At 46.6% G+C, this 19,183-nt stretch overlaps 1 protein-coding gene across 3 annotated transcripts in view; it reads right to left on the reverse strand.

Moving 5' to 3' along the window:
• Positions 1 to 18,317, reverse strand: part of ST14 (ST14 transmembrane serine protease matriptase) — a 39,493-nt gene extending 21,176 nt beyond the window's left edge. The window contains exons 1-3 of one of the 3 annotated variants that reach the window (XM_083479229.1): positions 17,644 to 18,317; positions 2,980 to 3,139; positions 1,040 to 1,167 (exon numbers count right to left, since the gene is read on the reverse strand). In XM_083479229.1, the coding sequence (XP_083335355.1) occupies positions 1,040 to 1,167; positions 2,980 to 3,139; positions 17,644 to 17,754 (399 nt within the window). In that variant the 5' untranslated portion in view covers positions 17,755 to 18,317. Of the gene's footprint in view, positions 1 to 1,039; positions 1,168 to 2,979; positions 3,140 to 6,242; positions 6,482 to 17,643 lie in introns of those variants that run through there. The other 2 variants (XM_083479230.1, XM_083479231.1) reach the window with 2 other exon arrangements.
• Positions 18,318 to 19,183: the final 866 nt, after the last annotated feature.

The raw sequence follows: 19,183 nt of genomic DNA on the forward strand, positions 1-19,183 counted from the left end.
AGGTAGATGACTAGCAAATTCAGAGGTCAGAAGGGAACCACACTTTCTGGCTATAACCGTTTTGTCACCGTCGTCAGATTCTATAGGCCAACCAAATACAGGTTACAGCTCAGAACAAACAAAAACGGACAGGTCTCAAAAACGTATCATAGCACGTATGATTAAAACATTTTAAAACACTTCACAGATATACATAAATGGAGGGAAATGGCGGGAAACTCCAGACGCAAGACTCTAGGGTTTTCCTGAGTTGCAAGGTTTTTAGCGCAAACTTCGCTGTGTCAAACGTAACTGGTTTGTTTGAGCTAGATAGCAGGTAATTGATTCTATTGATGTCACTAAAGCTGGCAATCAACTTGAGGGGTTTCTTTAAGTATTTAGCCCTCGGAATTTCATATACAGTACAACATATAATGAATAGTGTCCTCAACTGACAGACATACACAGCTGCAGAGGCGCTGTTCTCGGGGTGTTTTTATATTGTCCTTCCAGGAAGTTGCTTTGGGCTGCTAGTTGAGCTTGTCTCTAGGAACCCAAGGGTCGTCATCTCAGCGGATTCCAAAACGTGGAATCCACTGATTGGAAAAGCATATGGGGGGGGGGGAGTGGCTTTATTACATTTAAGTAATAAGAGCATTTAAGTCAATTGAGCTTCTCTTGGGTAAGTCTCACAGTAAAGCAGTTCAAGTGAGAAAGCATCAAACCAGAACCATCTTTGGGTTTGAAAGGATGTATACAGAAGTAAGATTTAAGGTTGAAAAGAGGGAGGGTGGGGTTCACCTCGCTTGAGCCCAGAAGCATGCAAACCCTGCAGCCCTCCAAACACTGTCAAACTACAACTCCCATCATCCTCAGCCCCTGGCCATGCTGGGTGGGGATGATGGGAGCTGGCATCATTTAGTTCAGTTCTGTGTCTCCAGCCGAACACACCAGAGACGCCCATGCAGATGGGCGGAGTATAAATAATAAATATTATTATTATGCTACACAATCAATGACACTTTGCCAAGTTCGCCCTATGAGTTCAGGAGCTGCTTACCATTTTCTTCACCTCCCTGGCCAAGTCAGTGAATTCAGGGGAGTTGGAATTCTCGTAAGCATCGATGAAGTTGCGCCCCACGAGTCTCAGGTGGCCATTGTAGACTTTCTGCACAGGGGCATTCCTGTCTAAGAGAAGCCATATTGCGGGTGAAAGATAAGAACAGTGTTTAATGGAGCCTGCTCTACACCTACAGGTCTAGAGGTGCCTGGAACAAATGGGCTCCAGTTATTATTATTTTTATTTGGACAGTTCTGCCCCAGTCCAATTGTTCCAAATCCAGAGAGGCCTATATTTCCTGGGTGCCCATTAACAGAACCAAGCGACCTTCCATCAAGCTTTAGAAAATAAGCAACACACTCCTTTGACTTCCGTTCTTGCAGCTCTGCAATCTGGTTTTCAAGGAGGCATTTTCAACACATACTATCCGGCAGGTTTTGTGAGTGGTTCCCAATATATAGAGATCTGCACTCAGGGATCTACATTTTTATTATCATTCTTCCCCAAAGACCCCACTGGATCAAGTTCACCCCTTTTGGTGAATTGATTAAACCATGAGATTTCAAATAAATGTGCAATTAATTGCTACTGTTTTTAATTTCAATGCACTATTCTCTTTTTTAGTGGGTCACGCAAACCACTACAGCCGTACCTTGGATCCTGAATGCCTTGTGAGTCAAATGTTTTGGCTCCCAAACGCCGAAAACCAGGAAGTGACTGTTCTAGTTTGTGAACGTTTTTTGGAACCTAAATGTCCGATGCAGCTTCCGATTGGCTAAAGGAGCTTCCTGCAGCCAATCGGAAGCCGTGCCTTGGTTTCCAAACGTTTTGGAAGTCGAGCGGAACGGATTCTGTTCGACTTCCACGGTATCACTGTATTCTGAATCATGCTTTTGATAGGGTAGAGTAGAGGGCATTGGGGATGAATTTCTGAAACCCAGGGGGCAGGGCCCTGGAAAAGGTTGGGAAACACTAATCTAAAGTGTAAGCTCCTTGGGGCAAAGACCACTATTAGCTTATGCACATTGCTGGTGCTTATGAATAATAAAATCAATAGTCTTCTTCAAGTTGTGGTGTGTTTAGCATCTTGGTTATACAACTTCTGCCACATGCAGCCAACAGTTATTTAATTTTGTGCAACACACACACACATCTGGTGATTGAATCTACATTCTTCTGTTTTGGTTGGTATGGTTTTACTTGTTTTTACAACTGTAATTGTTTTTAGAACTAACTGTATATCAGATAGACAATGGACGTATAAACCTGAATCCCACTCTGAAGGGTTGGGGAAAACTCCATAGCAGGCTTGGGCTTGGGGGTCTGGGGGGCACACAAGGGGGTGGAGGTTCCACAGCAGGAGCAGTTGTCACTCCGCTCACGCAGTGATTTGGCTGGATTTTAAGTTTAAATTGGCTTAGTCAGCAGGTCAATAAACTAAAGCTTTGGCCAACTGATCCACCAAGGGAAATGTTTTAATTGGTGGGGTTGCCTATTGAGGACAGATGATATTCCCAGCCTGCTCCAATGTGTCCTTGTACCAGAGAATAAAAAATTTAAAGGTGGCAAAAAACTTTATTTATTGAACTGCGGTTTCTCCCCTGCTTCTTCCAATATCTTTAAAAGGCAGGAGGTTTTCATAACTGATGGTTTTTACAAGGAAAGGGCTTTTAATAGCGCTGCACTGGTTTGTTTTTTTATTATGACCTGTATTTCAGTAGATTAGTTTTTTATACTGTTTTGATTCTATCAGCGTCAAATTGTTTTTTTTCCTTAATGATGATCTTTTATATGTTTTTAGCTTTCTGCATTTTAGCTGTCTTGCTTAATTTGTGTAAGCCTGCCTTGAATCCCAGTCTGGGCAGAAAGGCGAGATCTAAATAATCATAATCATAAAACCATGCGGCAACCCCACAACTTGCAAACTGGGGCTCACTTACATCTAAAGTGCCAAACCAGGAACCCAGCAAGCAGGGAGAGGAGGAGGCAGACCAGGACGATGGCTATCGCCGCTATGCAGCGCTTGGGACCCCTCTTCTCCACCTTCTTGGCGTTCATGGTGGGGAGGAACTCCAACCCTTCTTCCAGGCCATTCATATCCTAGGGCGAAGCAAACACAGAATCAGGCTGCCATCCCAACAAGGCGCCCATGTACTCCTCCCTCCTGCAGATCCCCAACCCCAACGACAGGGCCGGCCCAAGATATTTTGCTGCTGAAACAGGGGAGCTCAGCCAATGACAGTCATACCTCGGGTTAAATATGCTTCAGGTTGAGCGTTTTCAGGTTACACTCTGCGGCGACCAGGAAGTAACAGAATGCGTTACTTCTGGGTTTTGCTGCTTGCGCATGCACAGGCGCTCAAAATAACGTCACGCGCATGCACGGAAGCGGCAAATTGCGACCCACAGACACGGGTTGCATTCGCTTCAGGATGCGAACGGGGCTCTGGAACGGATCCCGTTCACATCCAGAGGTACCGCTGTATTACTGTTTATTGAATTTATGAATCACTCTACATGCAAGGAATACCCAAGAGAATCTGTTTCCGCAGCTGAGGAAAGAAAGACCACAAGCACCTCTGTAAAAAACAGAAATTGAACAGCCAATGCAGCTCTCTTTTCACAGCGCCCCAAAATTAGCCGTGTTGGAGTCAGCTGCCTCACCATGCCCAATGGGAGGATTGGCCCTCTCCCAGAGTGTGGATTCTGTTCCGTGGATCAGCGTGACAATATTGGAGCGCTCTGCTCTACACTGCCTTGTGGCATCAGGCTAAAAGATCTCTCCCCAAATCCAGAGCCATCCAGTTGTTTTGAACCACAGCTCCCAGCAGACCCAAACAAAACATCTGGAGCTTGGGGAGAGGGGCCAGGGACTAGTCGAAATTCATTTTCCCAGCACGATTCTTGAGTCTCCCAAGCAAGGCAAGAAGGCAACAAAAGTGCCTTGAAGTGGGGCAGGGAGAAAACCAGAAGGTACAGTGGTGCCTCGCAAGACGAAATTAATCCGTTCCGCGAGTCTCTTCGTCTTGCGGTTTTTTCGTCTTGCAAAGCACGGCTATTAGCGGCTTAGCGGCTATTAACGGCTTAGCAGCTTAAAGAAAAAGGAAACAAACTCGCAAGAACTCGCAAGACGTTTCATCTTGCGAAGCAAGCCCATAGGGAAATTTGTCTTGCGGAACGACTAAAAAAATGGAAAACTCTTTCGTCTTGTGCGTTTTTCGTCTTGCGCATTTTTCGTCTTGCGAGGCATTCATCTTGCAAGGTACCACTGTATACAGTCCTTGCCCATGGGAGCTCCATTTTCTTTTTATTGAATTTGATTTGATTCATGAATCGTTGTCCACAGAATTCCTAGGAGGAATGTCAAAGTAAAAAACTGTAAAAGAACAATTACATCTAACTATCATACAAACAGTGACAAATCTATTTTCCTTTCATTCTCCCCCCCAAAAAAAAATTAAAACAAAAAATAGAAAATTATATAAGACAGCGCCCATCACATCAAATGGCAGGGAGTTCCGCAGGTTATTCATGCGCTGCTTGAAAAAATGACTTCCTCCCTTTTGTCTGCCCTAAAGCTAAAGCCAGCCCTCAAACCGGCTGAAGTTCTAGCTTTACAACAGACAGAGGAAAGGCAGATAAAGAGGGAATAATGCCACCTCTGCATAGTGAATAGGAAGCTGAAAAACAGTCCAATTTTTTTATAAACATTAGAAACAAGAGAGGCTGCTCCATTAGAGTGCTTAGTCTGCTATCAGCCAGGCTTTACCTGCCTGCCTTTTTAACAACCAGCCAGAGCGGAGGGGACCCTTTCCAGGAAACACTACTACAAAACCAGAAACTGCTAGCCCCTATTCCTCTCACAGAGCTAAGTCCCCGGAAAGAGGGATTGATTGTTCAACCACACTGGCTGCAATGTGTCCCTGAACTTCTGGCTTGTGCCAGAGAAAAATGTGTGCGAGAGAGTAGAATCCAGCCCACCGCACAAAAGGCAAAATACACACCAATTGCTCCACCCATTTTTGCCCCTGGCCCTGCCTACCACTGCCATGTGGCCCCCAAGAGGTTCCCAGGAGGGAATGTGGCCCTCAAGCTGCAAAAAGCACACCACCCCATACCTGTTGCAAAGGGGAGGAGGACAGAGAGAGGGCCCATCCAATTGTCCAAGGCCACATTAAACTCGTGAGAAATAAGCAAAAACCAAACTGGGGGCTTGCCAATTCTTCATTCCTCCCATAGGCCATACAGTGGTACCTCGGGTTACATACGCTTCAGGTTACAGACACTTCAGGTTACAGACTCCGCTAACCCAGAAATAGTACCTCAGATTAAGAACTTTACCTCAGGATGAGAACAGAAATCATGCAGCGGTGGCACAGTGGCAGTGGGAGGCCCCATTAGCTAAAGTGGTACCTCAGGTTAAGAACAGTTTCAGGTTAAGAACGGACCTCCAAAACGAATTAAGTTCTTAACCCGAGGTACCACTGTACCAGCTTAAAAAGCAGCAATCCTATAGGAAAACAGCTGTCAAATGAGGGGAGGGGGGAGCCACTTCCCTTTCACCTCTACAACCCTGAAACTGTGAACAAAGGATCTGCCCCCAGAAGGCACAAACAGACACACTCATCCCCAGAAAGTGCGGCGGAACAAAACGTGTTGCTCACACACTTTCTGCAAGAGTTTCGGGGACTTCCGTGTTCCTTTCTGGGCTGCCCATCCCTGCTCAGGCAGCACCTGCAGAGCAGAACCAAGCCAGGCCGGCTCAGCCAGGCCACGCCTCACTCGTGGTTTGCGCTTTTGGCGTCCACAGCTCCAAGGTGACAGACTTCCGCCTGTGAAGTCAGCAACTTTCAGCTGACTGAAAAAGGTCAGAGTGTCTCTCCCCCCCCCCTCCCCGTCTGCCCGGTACACTTTCTTAGAAGCAAGACACAACCCTACCTTCTCCTAAGAACATCTAAACAGCCTGCTGGAACAAGTCAATGGCCCGTCTAGTCCAGTATCCCTGCTCTCACAGAGGCCAAACCAGATGTGTCCAAGGGAAACCCACAAACAGAATTTGAACACAAGAGCCTTGTCCCCTCCTCCACCTGTGGTTCCAGCATCCAGAGTTATTTACTGCCTCTGGCCGTGGAGGCACTGCATAGCTCTGATGGCAGATTCCCATTTCTCTCTCTCTCCTTTTAAATCCGTTCTCAAATCCCACCTTTTTCCTCTGAGGACTTGGATTCAAACGCCTTAATCCTCACTCGGAGCTGTGTGACTGAGCCGAAGGACTAGAAACGTGGCTCACATCCGCCTCTCGTCACCCTGGTCTCTCCGCACCACTGCCTGTTCTTTCAGAACGCAGTGCCTTAGTGAACTGAGACCTCTGCTGCTCACGCAAAACCAAGGCATTCAGTGCTGGATGAGCAAGAACGGCAGTCAGGCCTTGCACAATGACTTTATTTTCGGCTGCTCTGTCTGTCTGTCCGCAGCTTGTGACCGACAGACTTGAATACAAGGAAAGCCGCCAGGGTTCTGCAGCCGTAGCCAAGCATTGGTACAGGAAATGGTTTATTTACAGGTCAATCTGCGGCCCACCAGATGCTTTTAATCAATCATTTATACTTAGATATCGTTCTAGTTCTATAAAGCTATTGTTGTTGTTTTCCTATGTTTTTAACTGTTTCTATTTGATCCGTAAGCCGCCTCAAGTCCCTGAAAAAGACAGGCTATAAATAATAATAATAATGCGGTTGGACTCCCCCAGCAGCCCAAGGCAGCGTGATCAGACACTGGGGGTGGTGTGGGTTGTGGTTCAAAAGCATACGGAGGGCCGTGTGTTTCTTCCACCGCTAAGAAACCAGAGGAGGAAGCATGCAGGAATCAAGGAGGAACTGGGCATCCAAACCACAGCTGCGTAACTGTCCTCTGTGGCAAAGCCATTCTGAGCACAGAAGCGCTCTTGGGACCCCCTGAAAGGGGAGAGCAGCCTTCCCCCTCCACACACACCTGGTGCCCTCCAGATGTTTTGTACTGCATCACCCATCAGCCCAGCTGTGCTGCCTGGAGCTGATGGGAAATGCGGTCCACAACAGCTGGAAGGAACCAGGTTGGGGAAAGTTGCAAGAGAGCAAACCAGAACTCTTGGTTTGCTTTGTTGTTTATATACTTGAGCCTAAATTTTTTTTACTTATCTTGCAGTATTGAATTTATTCAGTTTCTGCCAAATGGTTGATTTTTGAATTTACCGACATCATTTGTTTCAGCCTTCACTACATTGTACAAAAAAATCCTGGAAGCAAGGCTGATTATTATTTTAAATTATTTATTGAAATCACTACCGGCCTGTAAGGTTGGTTTTGGCTTAGAGAGAATCTAATCCACCTGGGAACCATCACAATTTATATGTGGGGAAAGACAATACTGTACTTGGCTAGGTGCATCAATGGACTCACTCGGTGTAAGGCATCTTCCTGTTGGCAGGAAAGCAGAAGGGAAACAGGCCCTGGCCTCTGCTCTGAGTCCACTGGGAGCCTATATCCCCTGCCTAAATCAAAGTATCAGGGAAGAACTTTGCATGAAGTAAAGTCCCAGGTTCAATCCTGACAACTGCAGGAGGTGCTAGGATAAAAATCCTGGCTGGCTGCTGCCAATCAGAGCAGACAACACTAAACTAGATTGGGTTTAACCTGGCATAAAGCAGCAGCCTCTTCTCCTCTTTCACTGCCTCTAATCATTTACTCAGGGCTCACTTCCTTCTCCAAGAGAGAGAGAGAGTCCTCTCACGCCGCTGTTGCGTAAGTCTGGTTTCATTCAACCCTGTTTGTTACTTATCCCTTTGATGACTCAGACCTCAAATGAAACACAGAGGAAATATGTCCAAGTTAGGCCATATGTGAAGTAGTTGGTCAGCGAGAGCCATTCCAGACAAGTTTGGAGGCTTAGCCAGAAGGGAGAAACTGCCCTTTCCTTCTTCCAAGCTGCTCCCAGGATCTGATTCAGTGACACCCAAGGCCAACTGAAGGTCTCCGGCCATAGAAGGTCACCCAGCTGATATTGCTTGAGTTAGAACAGGGTCTCCCAAATCTCCCCCCCCCCCACTCCATGGACCACTTGACAACGACTGGAGGTCTACACACACACAAATGTAAAACAAATGTAAAAGTATGTGTTTTATATGTTAATAAATAAATAAAAATCATTAATAATAACGAAAACAACTGGAGGTCTTGACAGACCACTGAATAGGTTTCCTGCCAGCTGTAGTGATTGCAACGTGCCGCGCTAGGTGCAGCAAGATTTTAAATTGTGTAGCCGCGTCTTTTGTTCCTTATGCTGCATGACAATTTGCATTCCGAAGAATTCAAACTGTAATACAATGAAATGAAATGCAATGTAAGAAATAAAAGATGCAATGAGAAGACCATTGAAAATCATTAGGAACATTGAATAAGACAGGCGAGCTGTCTCCCATACTCAGCCACAAATGCACAGACAGGGATAGCTCGCTCGGCAGAGCATGAGGCTCTTAATCTCAGGGTTGTGGGTTCGAGTTCCACATTGGGCAAATAAGATTCCTGCATTGCAGGGGGGTTGGATTAGATGACCCAACAATTCTAGGATTTTATGTCATGGGCTAGGTGAATGAAGCTCACAGGCCACTCGTGGTCCACAGACAACAGTTTCGGATCCTCTAGCTTAGAAAAAAGCATGAGAGTAGCTCAGTGGTGTAACAGCTGTTGTCAGAGCCCGAGACCACAACTCCCCTGGTACCCCGCCATGCTACGCCCCTTGGGTAGCCACCCACAAAGGGCTAGCCAGAATGGCAACTCAGTACCTAGAGGGGTGAGAGTCAAAATAATCAACATGGTGCATGCTGATGAACTACAACTCCCATCAGACCCAGCCAGCATAGCCAATGGTCAGGGACGATGGGAGATGCAGGCCAACCACACCTGGAGAGAATCATTTTGGCTATCCCTGCTCTCATTTCTCTAGGTCCTGGGATAGAGCAAAGGCTCTTTAATTCTGTCTTTTCAGATCATTTGACCGTTGCATAAGGGGTGGAAGACCGTGCCCTGCAGCCTGCCTTGTCACTGTGGCTAGTATTATCCCCTCTTGCACCCTCCTGCTCAGCTAGGTGCTGATGGGGAGCCAACAAGCAGGACTCTGAGAGCAACAGCCATCTCCCACTCAGCAACTGGTATTCAGAAGCAACCTGCCTCCAATTCTAGACACTATGTTCAACCAGCATGACTAAGCAGCCACTGGTCACCTTATTCGTCTTAAGCCCTTTCCAAAGCTGTCTGAGTTGGTGACCATGGCCACATTGTGCAATACAGTGGTACCTCGGGTTACATACGCTTCAGGTTACAGACTCCGCTAACCCAGAAATAGTGCTTCAGGTTAAGAACTTTGCTTCAGGATGAGAACAGAAATCATGCTTCGGCGGTGCGACAGCAGCGGAAGGCCCCATTATCTAAAGTGGTACCTCAAGTTAAGAACAGTTTCAGGTTAAGAACGGACCTCCAGAATGAATTAAGTACTTAACCCAAGGTCAAAATAAAAAAAATCCTTCCAGTAGCACCTTAAAGACCAACTAAGTTAGTTCTTGGTATGAGTTTTCGTGTGCATGCACACTTCTTCAGATACACACACGAAAGCTCATACCAAGAACTAACTTAGTTGGTCTTTAAGGTGCTACTGGAAGGATTTTTTTTATTTTGACTATGGCAGACCAACACGGCTACCTATCTGTAACTTAACCCAAGGTACCACTGTAGCTAATTCGATAATTTGACTATGTGCTGAATAAGTAAGTATTTTCTCTTGCCTGTTCTGAATATCTCACCATTCAGCTTCATTGGATGACCATGAGTAGAAAGGGAGAAAAACTTTCTATTTGCTTTTTTTTTTTCTGGGGAGGAAGAGGCCAGAGGAGGAAGGAATCAAAGAATTTAGGAGATTCCAACTACAGTCAGAGAGGGGTGAAGAGGACAGATCATCTGCATAACATGTTCAGGCTGGACTAGTCCTTCTCAAGCAAACTGAGGAGTAAAGTTTGCTCAACTCCTTCCTAAAGGAGAAAAGGGAAACGGCAAAGCAGAAGTCCGTTTCCGATCTATCCAGCGTGTGACTGTGCCAGCCTCTTTGCAGGCATCACGAACCAAGGGGCAGGGGGTGTCGCAATCGATACACACACCATGAGGAATGCTGACGTCACTGTTTCTATATGCAGTCAGCAAGTTTATTTCGAGGATTATGACAATCATAAAGGAGTCCCTGCCCTTGGGAAGACAGTCTAAAAAGGCACGACACAAAAGGAAAAGGAGTTGGGAGGGAGGAGGAACAGAGCAAGTTCAGAGAAACGAAAGTTTGTTCATCACCTTTTCATAGAAATCCCCAAGGCAGAATTGGATTATCGTGCCAGGAATTTGGAGTTTTTTGGCAGGGGGGAGGACAGGGGGACAGAAAGAGTAAAAAATGCCAGCTGTCCAGTTCAAATCTCACTGCAGGTTTATGACCTGCCATGTTGTTTTTATTCTGGTTTTGCATTTCTCTGTTTTTATTCCATGCTAAAATGGACAGCTTAGTCAGCAGATAACGAGGCTTTTAATCTCAGGGTTGTGAGTTCAAGCTCCACATTGGCCCAAAGATTCCTGCATTGCAGAGGGTTGGACTAGATGACCTACGTGGTCCCTTCCATCTCTTACAATTCTAATATTTTTAACCTTTACTGGAATCTGTCAACAGAGATTCGGTTATTATTGGGCAGTAAAGAAGTGAAGTTATGGAAATTGAATAAATGAATTGATTGCTGTCAAGACTCTGCACCACCCAAGCTGCAATACAAAGAGTGCAATCTTGATCGATCATAAACCTGGTTTGTTGTAAAGATTAACCAAAATAATCCTACTTCAGGGACTGTGCCAGCAGCAAAAGGCTTGTTGTACTCTGGACCAGGAAGTCCTCACCTCCAACACGAGTTCATCAGGCCTGCAGCCCGCAGCTCCCCATGTACACTTACCTGGGAGTAAGCCCCACTGAGCATAGCGGGGCTTACTTTCTAAGTAAACATGTAAAGAACTGCATTGTCAGGGAAGCTGTGTTAGTCACAGAGCCCTCTCCCTGTAGCCATAAAACAATGATCTGCCTGCTTTATTCCAAGGATTGTTGAAATTGTTTTTGGTTTAAAAAAATGAATGCATTTGTACTGTTCAGCCAAAAGGGTTCCCAGATTGGATAACAAAGACAGAGAGGAGAAGCAAACAGGCAGGTTCCGAGTCAGAATTCCTACAAACAGTGCTTTTTTCCTTTAAAAAAAATGTTTAGGGGTACTCTCATTTTCCTACTCATATTGAAATACTGCCCCTCAACGAGGCTGAACTTAGAGACAGGTGCCTATGAATAAAGTCCTTCCTCCAATTCTTTGCTGCATATAGTGTGTGGGTTTGCTCACTCTTGACACTTCATGGGGAAACCCAGCTAGATGAGCAGAGTATAAATAATAAAATTATTATTACTATTATTATTCATTTTCATTTTTTTATCCTTAAAAAAAATCCTCTATTTTCTTTAAAGGAACAAGACTAAACCAAACACAGAATTAGTTTTATAGCAGCTTTCCAACCACTGCACCCAAAGGAAGTTGGGGGGGGGGGCGATCCCTTGTTCAATCAAATGCTCCTTAAATCTTCCGACTATGTCACAAGCGATGGCTGCTAGTGACAGGTTACGAAGGGCTATGGTCCGATTTTGAAACAGGAAACACCCAAAGATTTATGGTCAGTGGATCAGGGCCATTTCACACTTTACATAGCAACTAACCCAGGTTTGCCACTGCAAGTACACTCAACAGGAAGTCAGGGGCCAGTCCTGGCTCTCTGGCAAACATGTAAATCAACACATGGCTTTTTAAACACCCGTTTGTCAAATTCACACATTATATTTGATGGTGTTCACTTTAACGCAACAACACATTAAAAGGTGTCCAGGCACCAACAGGAGATTTTGATCCTAGCCAGTAGTTAATGCATATTATTATTATTACTTAACCCAAACCCAATGAGATTATATATATATATATACTGTATATTTGTAAACAAAGGGTTAAAGAGCCCCAAACAAACCTGATGGCAATCCATATCCATCTTCTGCAAACAAACAGTCCTCCCCGCCCCCCCTACTTTGCAGCAGAGTCTGTTTACATTCTGGGTGTGCAAGTTACAATGCGGAACTAAGCAAAGGCCAGCCTCCCTTCTCCATGGCAGACAAGATGAGGCAGGTCAGGGAGGAACAAAAATAACACCATCAAGGCTCTCCATCTATCTGAAAGCTCTTCCCTTCCAGGGAAGCGCTGTGTTTTTGGACAGTGTGTAGGAGGTCAAAGGACTGCAGAACGCGCTGTAAGAATGTGCAGGGGAGATCTGGAGAGCTGCGTGCTGCACGCAGAGCGATCTTAAATCCATCCAGATGGGTGGGGTATAAATAACAAGTTGTTGTTGTTGTTGAAGTTCTTCTTCTTCTCCTTCTCCTCCTTCTTCTTCTCCTCCTCCTCCTCTGGAAATCCCACTTAGTCCAATGAGGTTTACTTCCAGGTAGCCGGGCACAGGGCTACAGCTGTAAATAATGTGCTTCCACTGGCCACAAAGTCCCTGGTTAGACTGCTGCCTAAGGTCTCCATTGATTAGGTGGTCACCAACGTGCTGCTAGTTTGCAGACACAGCTCTGCATGTGCAACACAAGCCCAGTAATAATACTGGCCTTCCTTACAAGGGTGGCTGTAAGAATTTCTGAGAAGACAGATGCTCAGTAGCATTGTAAAGTATTTTGCATTTAAGTAACAACCACAGCCGTGGCGCCACTTTGGCCAGCTGGTTCTTTCAGCTTTGAAAAAGGCAGAGTTTGTGCAGCTGGGTCACAGCCCTGCCTAGAATGAGACCCAGAATCTCTGGCCTGGGCATGATGTTCACTGGGTAGCCTTGGACAATCCCCTCATTTTAGCCTAGGCTACCTCCCGGGATTGTTGAGAAGACGAGGAGGGCAATCTGTATTTATTTAATTATTGCATTTATATCTCACCTTTCCTGCAAGGAGCTCAAGGTGGCATACATATATCTCTTCCTCTCAATTTTATCCTCACCACGCCCCCAGGTGAGATAGGTCAGGCTAAGAGTGGGTGGTGGCCCAAGTTCACACAGTGAGCTTTGTGGTTGAGTGGGGATTCGAACCCTGGGCTCAGAGGTCCTAGTCCAGCTCTCTAACCACTACACCACACTGGCTCCTATGTATATAGCTTGTGTATCTTGGAAGAAGGAAAGGATATAAAGGTGAATAATTAACAACACAGGGCAATGTAAAAAACACAGAAGGAAAGTGCTTCAAGTTGTTTGCCACATGGTGGTTTTTTGGGGGTGGGGGTGGGAGATGCTCACTCAGGCAAGTGGCAAAGCACGGTGTGGCTATTTTAAAAGACTTCTCCTTGGTTATTGCTCATTTGCAATAACTAAGCAATTTTGAAATGTAAAGGCAGAGTAAAAAAGAAAGAAAGAAAGAAAATCTTTAAAAACAAAACATTCAAATAAGCATAGTAAACTTGGGAAGAGGTGAAATCTGTCCTTTTCTGTTCCATGACACATTTCTTCCTCCCAAAGACTTCTGGGAACTGTAGCTTGTTAAAAGTGCTGGGAACTGTAGCTCTGAGGGGCAAATCACAGTTCCCAGGATTCTTGGAGTGGGCATATTTTAAATGTATGATGCATATGCAACCTTGGCCTGTTTTTAAGCCCATAATTCTGTTCTGTTTCCACTATGATCTACCAATCTAAAATGCCCCTCAAAATATGTGTTTTGATACTTTAGGATGGAAAGCCAAATCCCAATCCTTACCCCATTCAGAGGTGAGCAAATCAGGTAATTTCTGCACAGGGATTTGCAAAGATCAAATCCCTTGAGCATCACGAGGTAAAGTAAAACTGAGATCTTAGATACTGTTGAAAACTAAAATTCCCTGCTGGCTTTCGTAAGGGAAGGGGGATTTTGTATGAACCCAGTTAGGAAAAAGGAAAGTGTCAACATCCCTAGTCATTAAGCTGAAGGATCTACATCACTGCTTCTTCGGTGACTCACCATCAAAGAGCACAAACTGGAGAGGGGGTTAAAGAGACGCAGAGAGATCTCTCTCAATATACTGAAGCCTGAAGGATATTTTTACCAAGTTTTTCTTTTTCCTTTTTAAAAATTGACTGGCCACAGCACCAGGAAATTCATCAGGTGACTTCAGCAGAATCTCACGCTGAATTTACTCATCATGTTATAATATGAATTGTGCTGTAGAGATGAGACCCTTCCTGGCTTTATGCTGGAATGCAGAACAACATTTTGAGCTGCATTTAATGTTACATCTTTTTTTTTTAAGAACTGAACCTAATTCCAAGTTTATAATGAAAGCAGAGTCAGGAATGAGACAGGAAATAAGATCAAAGCAAAGGAACAGCTTCTAGCCTCTTCCTAAAGTATGGGGGAAAGTAGCAGGGGAAATAAGCGCGTATTCCTATTGAAGGAAGGGCTACAGCTAAGGGGAGGGGAAGTGTAGCTCAGCGGTAGAGCATCTGTCCTGCATGCAGAAGCCCCCGGGTTCAATCCGCAGCATCTACAGTTAAGGCTGGGGAAAGACTCCCTTGCCTGAAACCCTGGTGGGCCACTGCCAGTCAGTGCAGACACTACTGAGCTAGATTAACCACTGGTCTGACTTAGTATAAAGCAACTTCATACATTTCATATGCAATCCTAAACCCGCTTGCCTGGCAGTAAGCTTCATTGAGCTCAGCAGGGCTTATAAAGTTAAAGGTAAAGGGACCCCTGACCATTAGGTCCAGTCGTGGCCGACTCTGGGGTTGCGGCGCTCATCTTGCTTTATTGGCCAAGGGAACCAGCGTACAGCTTCCGGGTCATGTGGCCAGCATGACTAAGCCGTTCTGGCGAACCAGAGCAGCGCATGGAAACACCGTTTACCTTCCCGCCAGAGTGGTACCTATTTATCTACTTGCACTTTTGACATGCTTTCGAACTGCTAGGTTGGCAGCATCAGGGACCGAGCAACAGGAGCTCACCCCGTCACGGGGATTCGAACCGCCGACCTTCTGATCGGCAAGTCCTAGGCTCTGTGGTTTAACCCACAGCGCCACCCGCGTCCCTCAGCAGGGCTTACGTCTGAGTAAAACACAGTTAGGATTGTGCAGTAAGGCTGCACACTTATCTGGGAGCAAGCCCCCTAGAATACTGTATGGTTTACTACTGCGTAAATATGCGTAGCATTTGATTGTGTAGGTTATGCCAAAATAGCAAGCCATCGACACAAGTTTGCTTCAGGTATACAATTCATTCAGGCCTCAGGGATCGACTTTATTTGGAGAGGTGTGTTGCTTGCTTTTAAAAAAGCAGCAGCAGAGAGAAGGTACCCTCAGCTGCTGCAGTCCCCTGGGATGCTTTTATGTATTGGAGGAGAGGTTTGCCAACAGCAATAGGAGTTTTGAGGAAGGGAGAAGAGAAAGGAAACCAGAGGCACCCAGTGAGGCTTCTGCAAAGATTAACTGTTCTCTCCCACTTTCCCGGGGGGGGGGGGGGGATCCAGCGTAAAGGGATATTGATCTTGGTGATGCCAAGATGGCAGCTCCCCGTTTTTGAAAGGCATCTTCCCTCCTGCTGCTGCTGCTGCTGCTGCCGCCACCTCCCACCATTAGGTTGGACAGCTGCCATTTTGAGTTCCCCCAGCAGCCCCTCACAGGTGTTAAGATCAGCAGATAGTAGTTTCAGCTTGGTATTTTCTCAGTCATCAGAAATTGGGGGGGGGGGGGAGGCATTATTTATAGCTGCCCTGGGCTTTGCAATCTCCTCCCTAAAGATACAACCCTTTCTTCTGGCCTTGACATGGTGTATATATAAGGACCTACCATGTATATTGACTGCAATTTGTTTTAATCACTTTTAAGACTGTATGTTTAAATAGTTGAAACCGGGCCTGGGACTGTGCAATGAAGAGAAGGAAGAATATAATCTAGAACGATGATGATGATGATGATAGAATTGTGAGGTTGTAAGGGATTTCCAAAGGTCATGTATTACGACTCCTTGCAATGCAGGAATCACAGCTAAATAATAATATGTATGTGGATTTTCTCCAGTGTAGCTTCTCTCCATGGCACTGTGGGAAATTTTAAATGGTGGTTTATTAACCCAGCCGTTGTCCCAAGGAAAGCCTGAAAGGCGGGGGGCCCTTACGTAAGATGGCATCCAGAAGTGGGCGCTTTTACTGAACCCCACCCCCTCAAAGAAAAAACCCACCTGGAACTGGCCCTGTCTTGCAGTTCTAAGCTATGAGAGATATGAGCGTCCACATTTATCATCCACAATAATCTTTAAAAGTGATCAAACGGAAGGAGTACATTTCATCTCGTCCAGATCATCGCAGCAGATTTTAAGAGCAAGCTTGAATGGAGCCAAGTTCAAGTTTTAATTTTAAAAAATTACACATTTAAAAATGGGATTGGCTTTAATTAAGGAAAGCCCACACTCTTCCCACATAATAGAGAGGCCTCCGCAGACCTCACCCACCGGTGTCCTCAGTTCACTGGCTCAACTGGAAAGTCTACTTGAATAAGAACACCAGGCCTCTGACCTTAACAAGAGACGGTGAATTAACCCTTTTCGGCGCTACACAAAAGAGCGTAACAGGAAAGAAATCCGCAGCAGAGACTTTGACTTTTAATCTACAGCACCTACACTTTAAAACCACCCTGAAAAACTGAGCAAGAGAGGAGGACAATCTGCTTAAAATGGAATCCAAGGCTGAGCACACAGCCGCTGACGTCAATTTTTGCTTTTCAAAATCTCCAGCACAAAAACAAACACCTCTTTGCATTTGGGGAAGTTTGGCCACCCAACATGGGGGAACCCAAGACGGTCCACTGCCAAACTGCTTACTTCAAAACAAGATGTCAGGCACCAGGATGAGCTCAAAGTGTGGCACCTCAGCATCTTTTGCAAGGCCATAGAATGGCTTTCTTTCTTCATCATAAAAGTTGTTCTGCCCTTTCCCTGGCCACCAAAAGCCAGCTGGTATGAACACCATTGCCTTACTCTGTTCCAGAACATGCATAGGTTGAGGCTTTAACAGTTCTTGAAGGGAGATGATTTCAAGGTTGAGGGACAGACACAGAAATGGCCGGTCCCTTCGGGCTGACTCCTGCCATTCAGGCTCAAGGCAGTTCATCCTCCGAACTTGATACAAGCCTAGCCCTAAAGGAGGGATCTTTCTTTTCTTCCCTTCTAGCTGCCATCCTAACACACACACGCGCGCGCACACCCCTCCTCGCAAGTAAGCCCCACTGAAACCCGAGTTTAAGGGCCCCGATCCTGACCCGGTCATTAACTCTTAAACGTCCTCACTTTTCAAGATACAGCTTGGGGAAAAGGTAAGAACAGCAGCAAAGAGATTGGCCACCAAAGACTCCTGTCCCGGACAATTTTCTGGGAATTATGCACAAGATCTGGAAAGGGAGCGCAGATGATCCACTCCAATCTCTCCCCCGCCCGCTCCCGAAATCTCCCAAACAAGCACTTACCTCCAATTTATTGCTGTACTTTAGGCCTGAAACATACGCCTTCGATGTAGCCCCGGAAGGTGGGTGATAAATGTTCATTTTTCCTTCGCTGGGAAGCCGGTAATCCTTCATATTTAGATTTCCCCCCCGCTTTATTCTCTCCTTTTCACAGAAAGTTTATGATAAAGTGCGATGGAGGGGGGGGGACGGGGAGGGAGAAGAGAGCGAGAGGAAAGCAAGGCAGGAAAAGTTTCCAGAGAATCCCCACTTTGGAGATGTCCAAAGCAATTCCTGGCTAGATCAGGGAAACAGAAAAGAAGAATCGCGGCGGGAGGGGGGGGGCGGCTTTAGCCAGAAGCCATGGCCGGAGCAATCCTCGTCGGCGAGTCGAAAACAGCGAGCAACTTTCTTGGAAAAGAGAAGGCGTCGTGTTCTTCTTCCTCCCTTGCAGCCTCGAGGGCGACTCCTTCTCCCCTGAGAGCTGGGGCTTTTCTCCCGGGCGCTGGGCGACTCGCTTCCCCTCCTCCTCCTCTCCCGCTCAGCAACTTCCTTGTGGAGCGCCCCTTCCGCCGCAGGTAGCCAGTTTCAAGGGTGGGGCCGCAGGGAGAGCGCGCACTCGCTCACACGCGCGCTCCAGGTTTACCTGGGCCTCTTGGCTCCGCCTTCCCAGCAGGTGAACTGAACAGGAAGTCAATGTCTCCCCCCCCCCCCGCGGTTTCTCTCGGCATCCTTGCGGGGCAGGCGATTGGCTGGCGGCGTGAGGAAGAGCACCTGCTTGGCATGAAGAAGGCTCCGGGTTCAAGCCCCCAAGCAGCATCTCCATTCCTCGCCTGGAACTGTGGAGAGGCGCTGCCAGCTAGTGTAGGCAACCGAGATGGACCACTGGGGTCTGGCTCGGGGTAAAGCAGGTATGCTGGGAAGAAAGCCCGTTTTACAACTTGGTGCTAACAGTGGCAGGCCTGCTGCCTGATCCTACGCAGGATTTAAAGGTAAAGGTAAAGGGACCCTGACCATTAGGTCCAGTCGTGACCCACTCTGGGGTTGCGGCGCTCATCTCGCTTTATTGGCCAAGGGAGCCAGCGTACAGCTGGTCATGTGGCCAGCGGGACTAAGCCGCTTCTGGCAAACCAGAGCAACACACGGAAACGCCGTTTACCTTCCTGCCCGAGCGGTACCTATTTATCTACTTGCACTTTGATGTGCTTTCGAGCTGATAGGTTGGCAGGAGCAGGGACCGAGCAACGGGAGCTCACCCCGTCGCGGGGATTCGAACCGCCGACCTACTGATCGGCAAGTCCTAGGCTCTGTGGTTTAACCCACAGCGCCACCAAAAACAGTGACAATTTGTTGTTGACAAAGGACAGCTGGGCATATAAAGGGCCCCATTACCTTCAGTAGCTTAGGGCCTCATCAAACCTAAATCCGGCCCCAAGGAGAGCCTTTCTGGATCAGAGCAAAGGTCCTACTGCTGCAGTTCAATAGTCAATTCCCTCTTCTCGGAGAACTCTGGGAACTGTAGCTCTGTGAGAAGACAAGGGAGTCTCCTAACAGCTCTCAGTTC

This window comes from Podarcis liolepis, assembly GCF_965112155.1.
Source record: "Podarcis liolepis genome assembly, chromosome: 16".
Classification (NCBI taxonomy): Eukaryota; Metazoa; Chordata; class Lepidosauria; order Squamata; family Lacertidae; genus Podarcis; species Podarcis liolepis.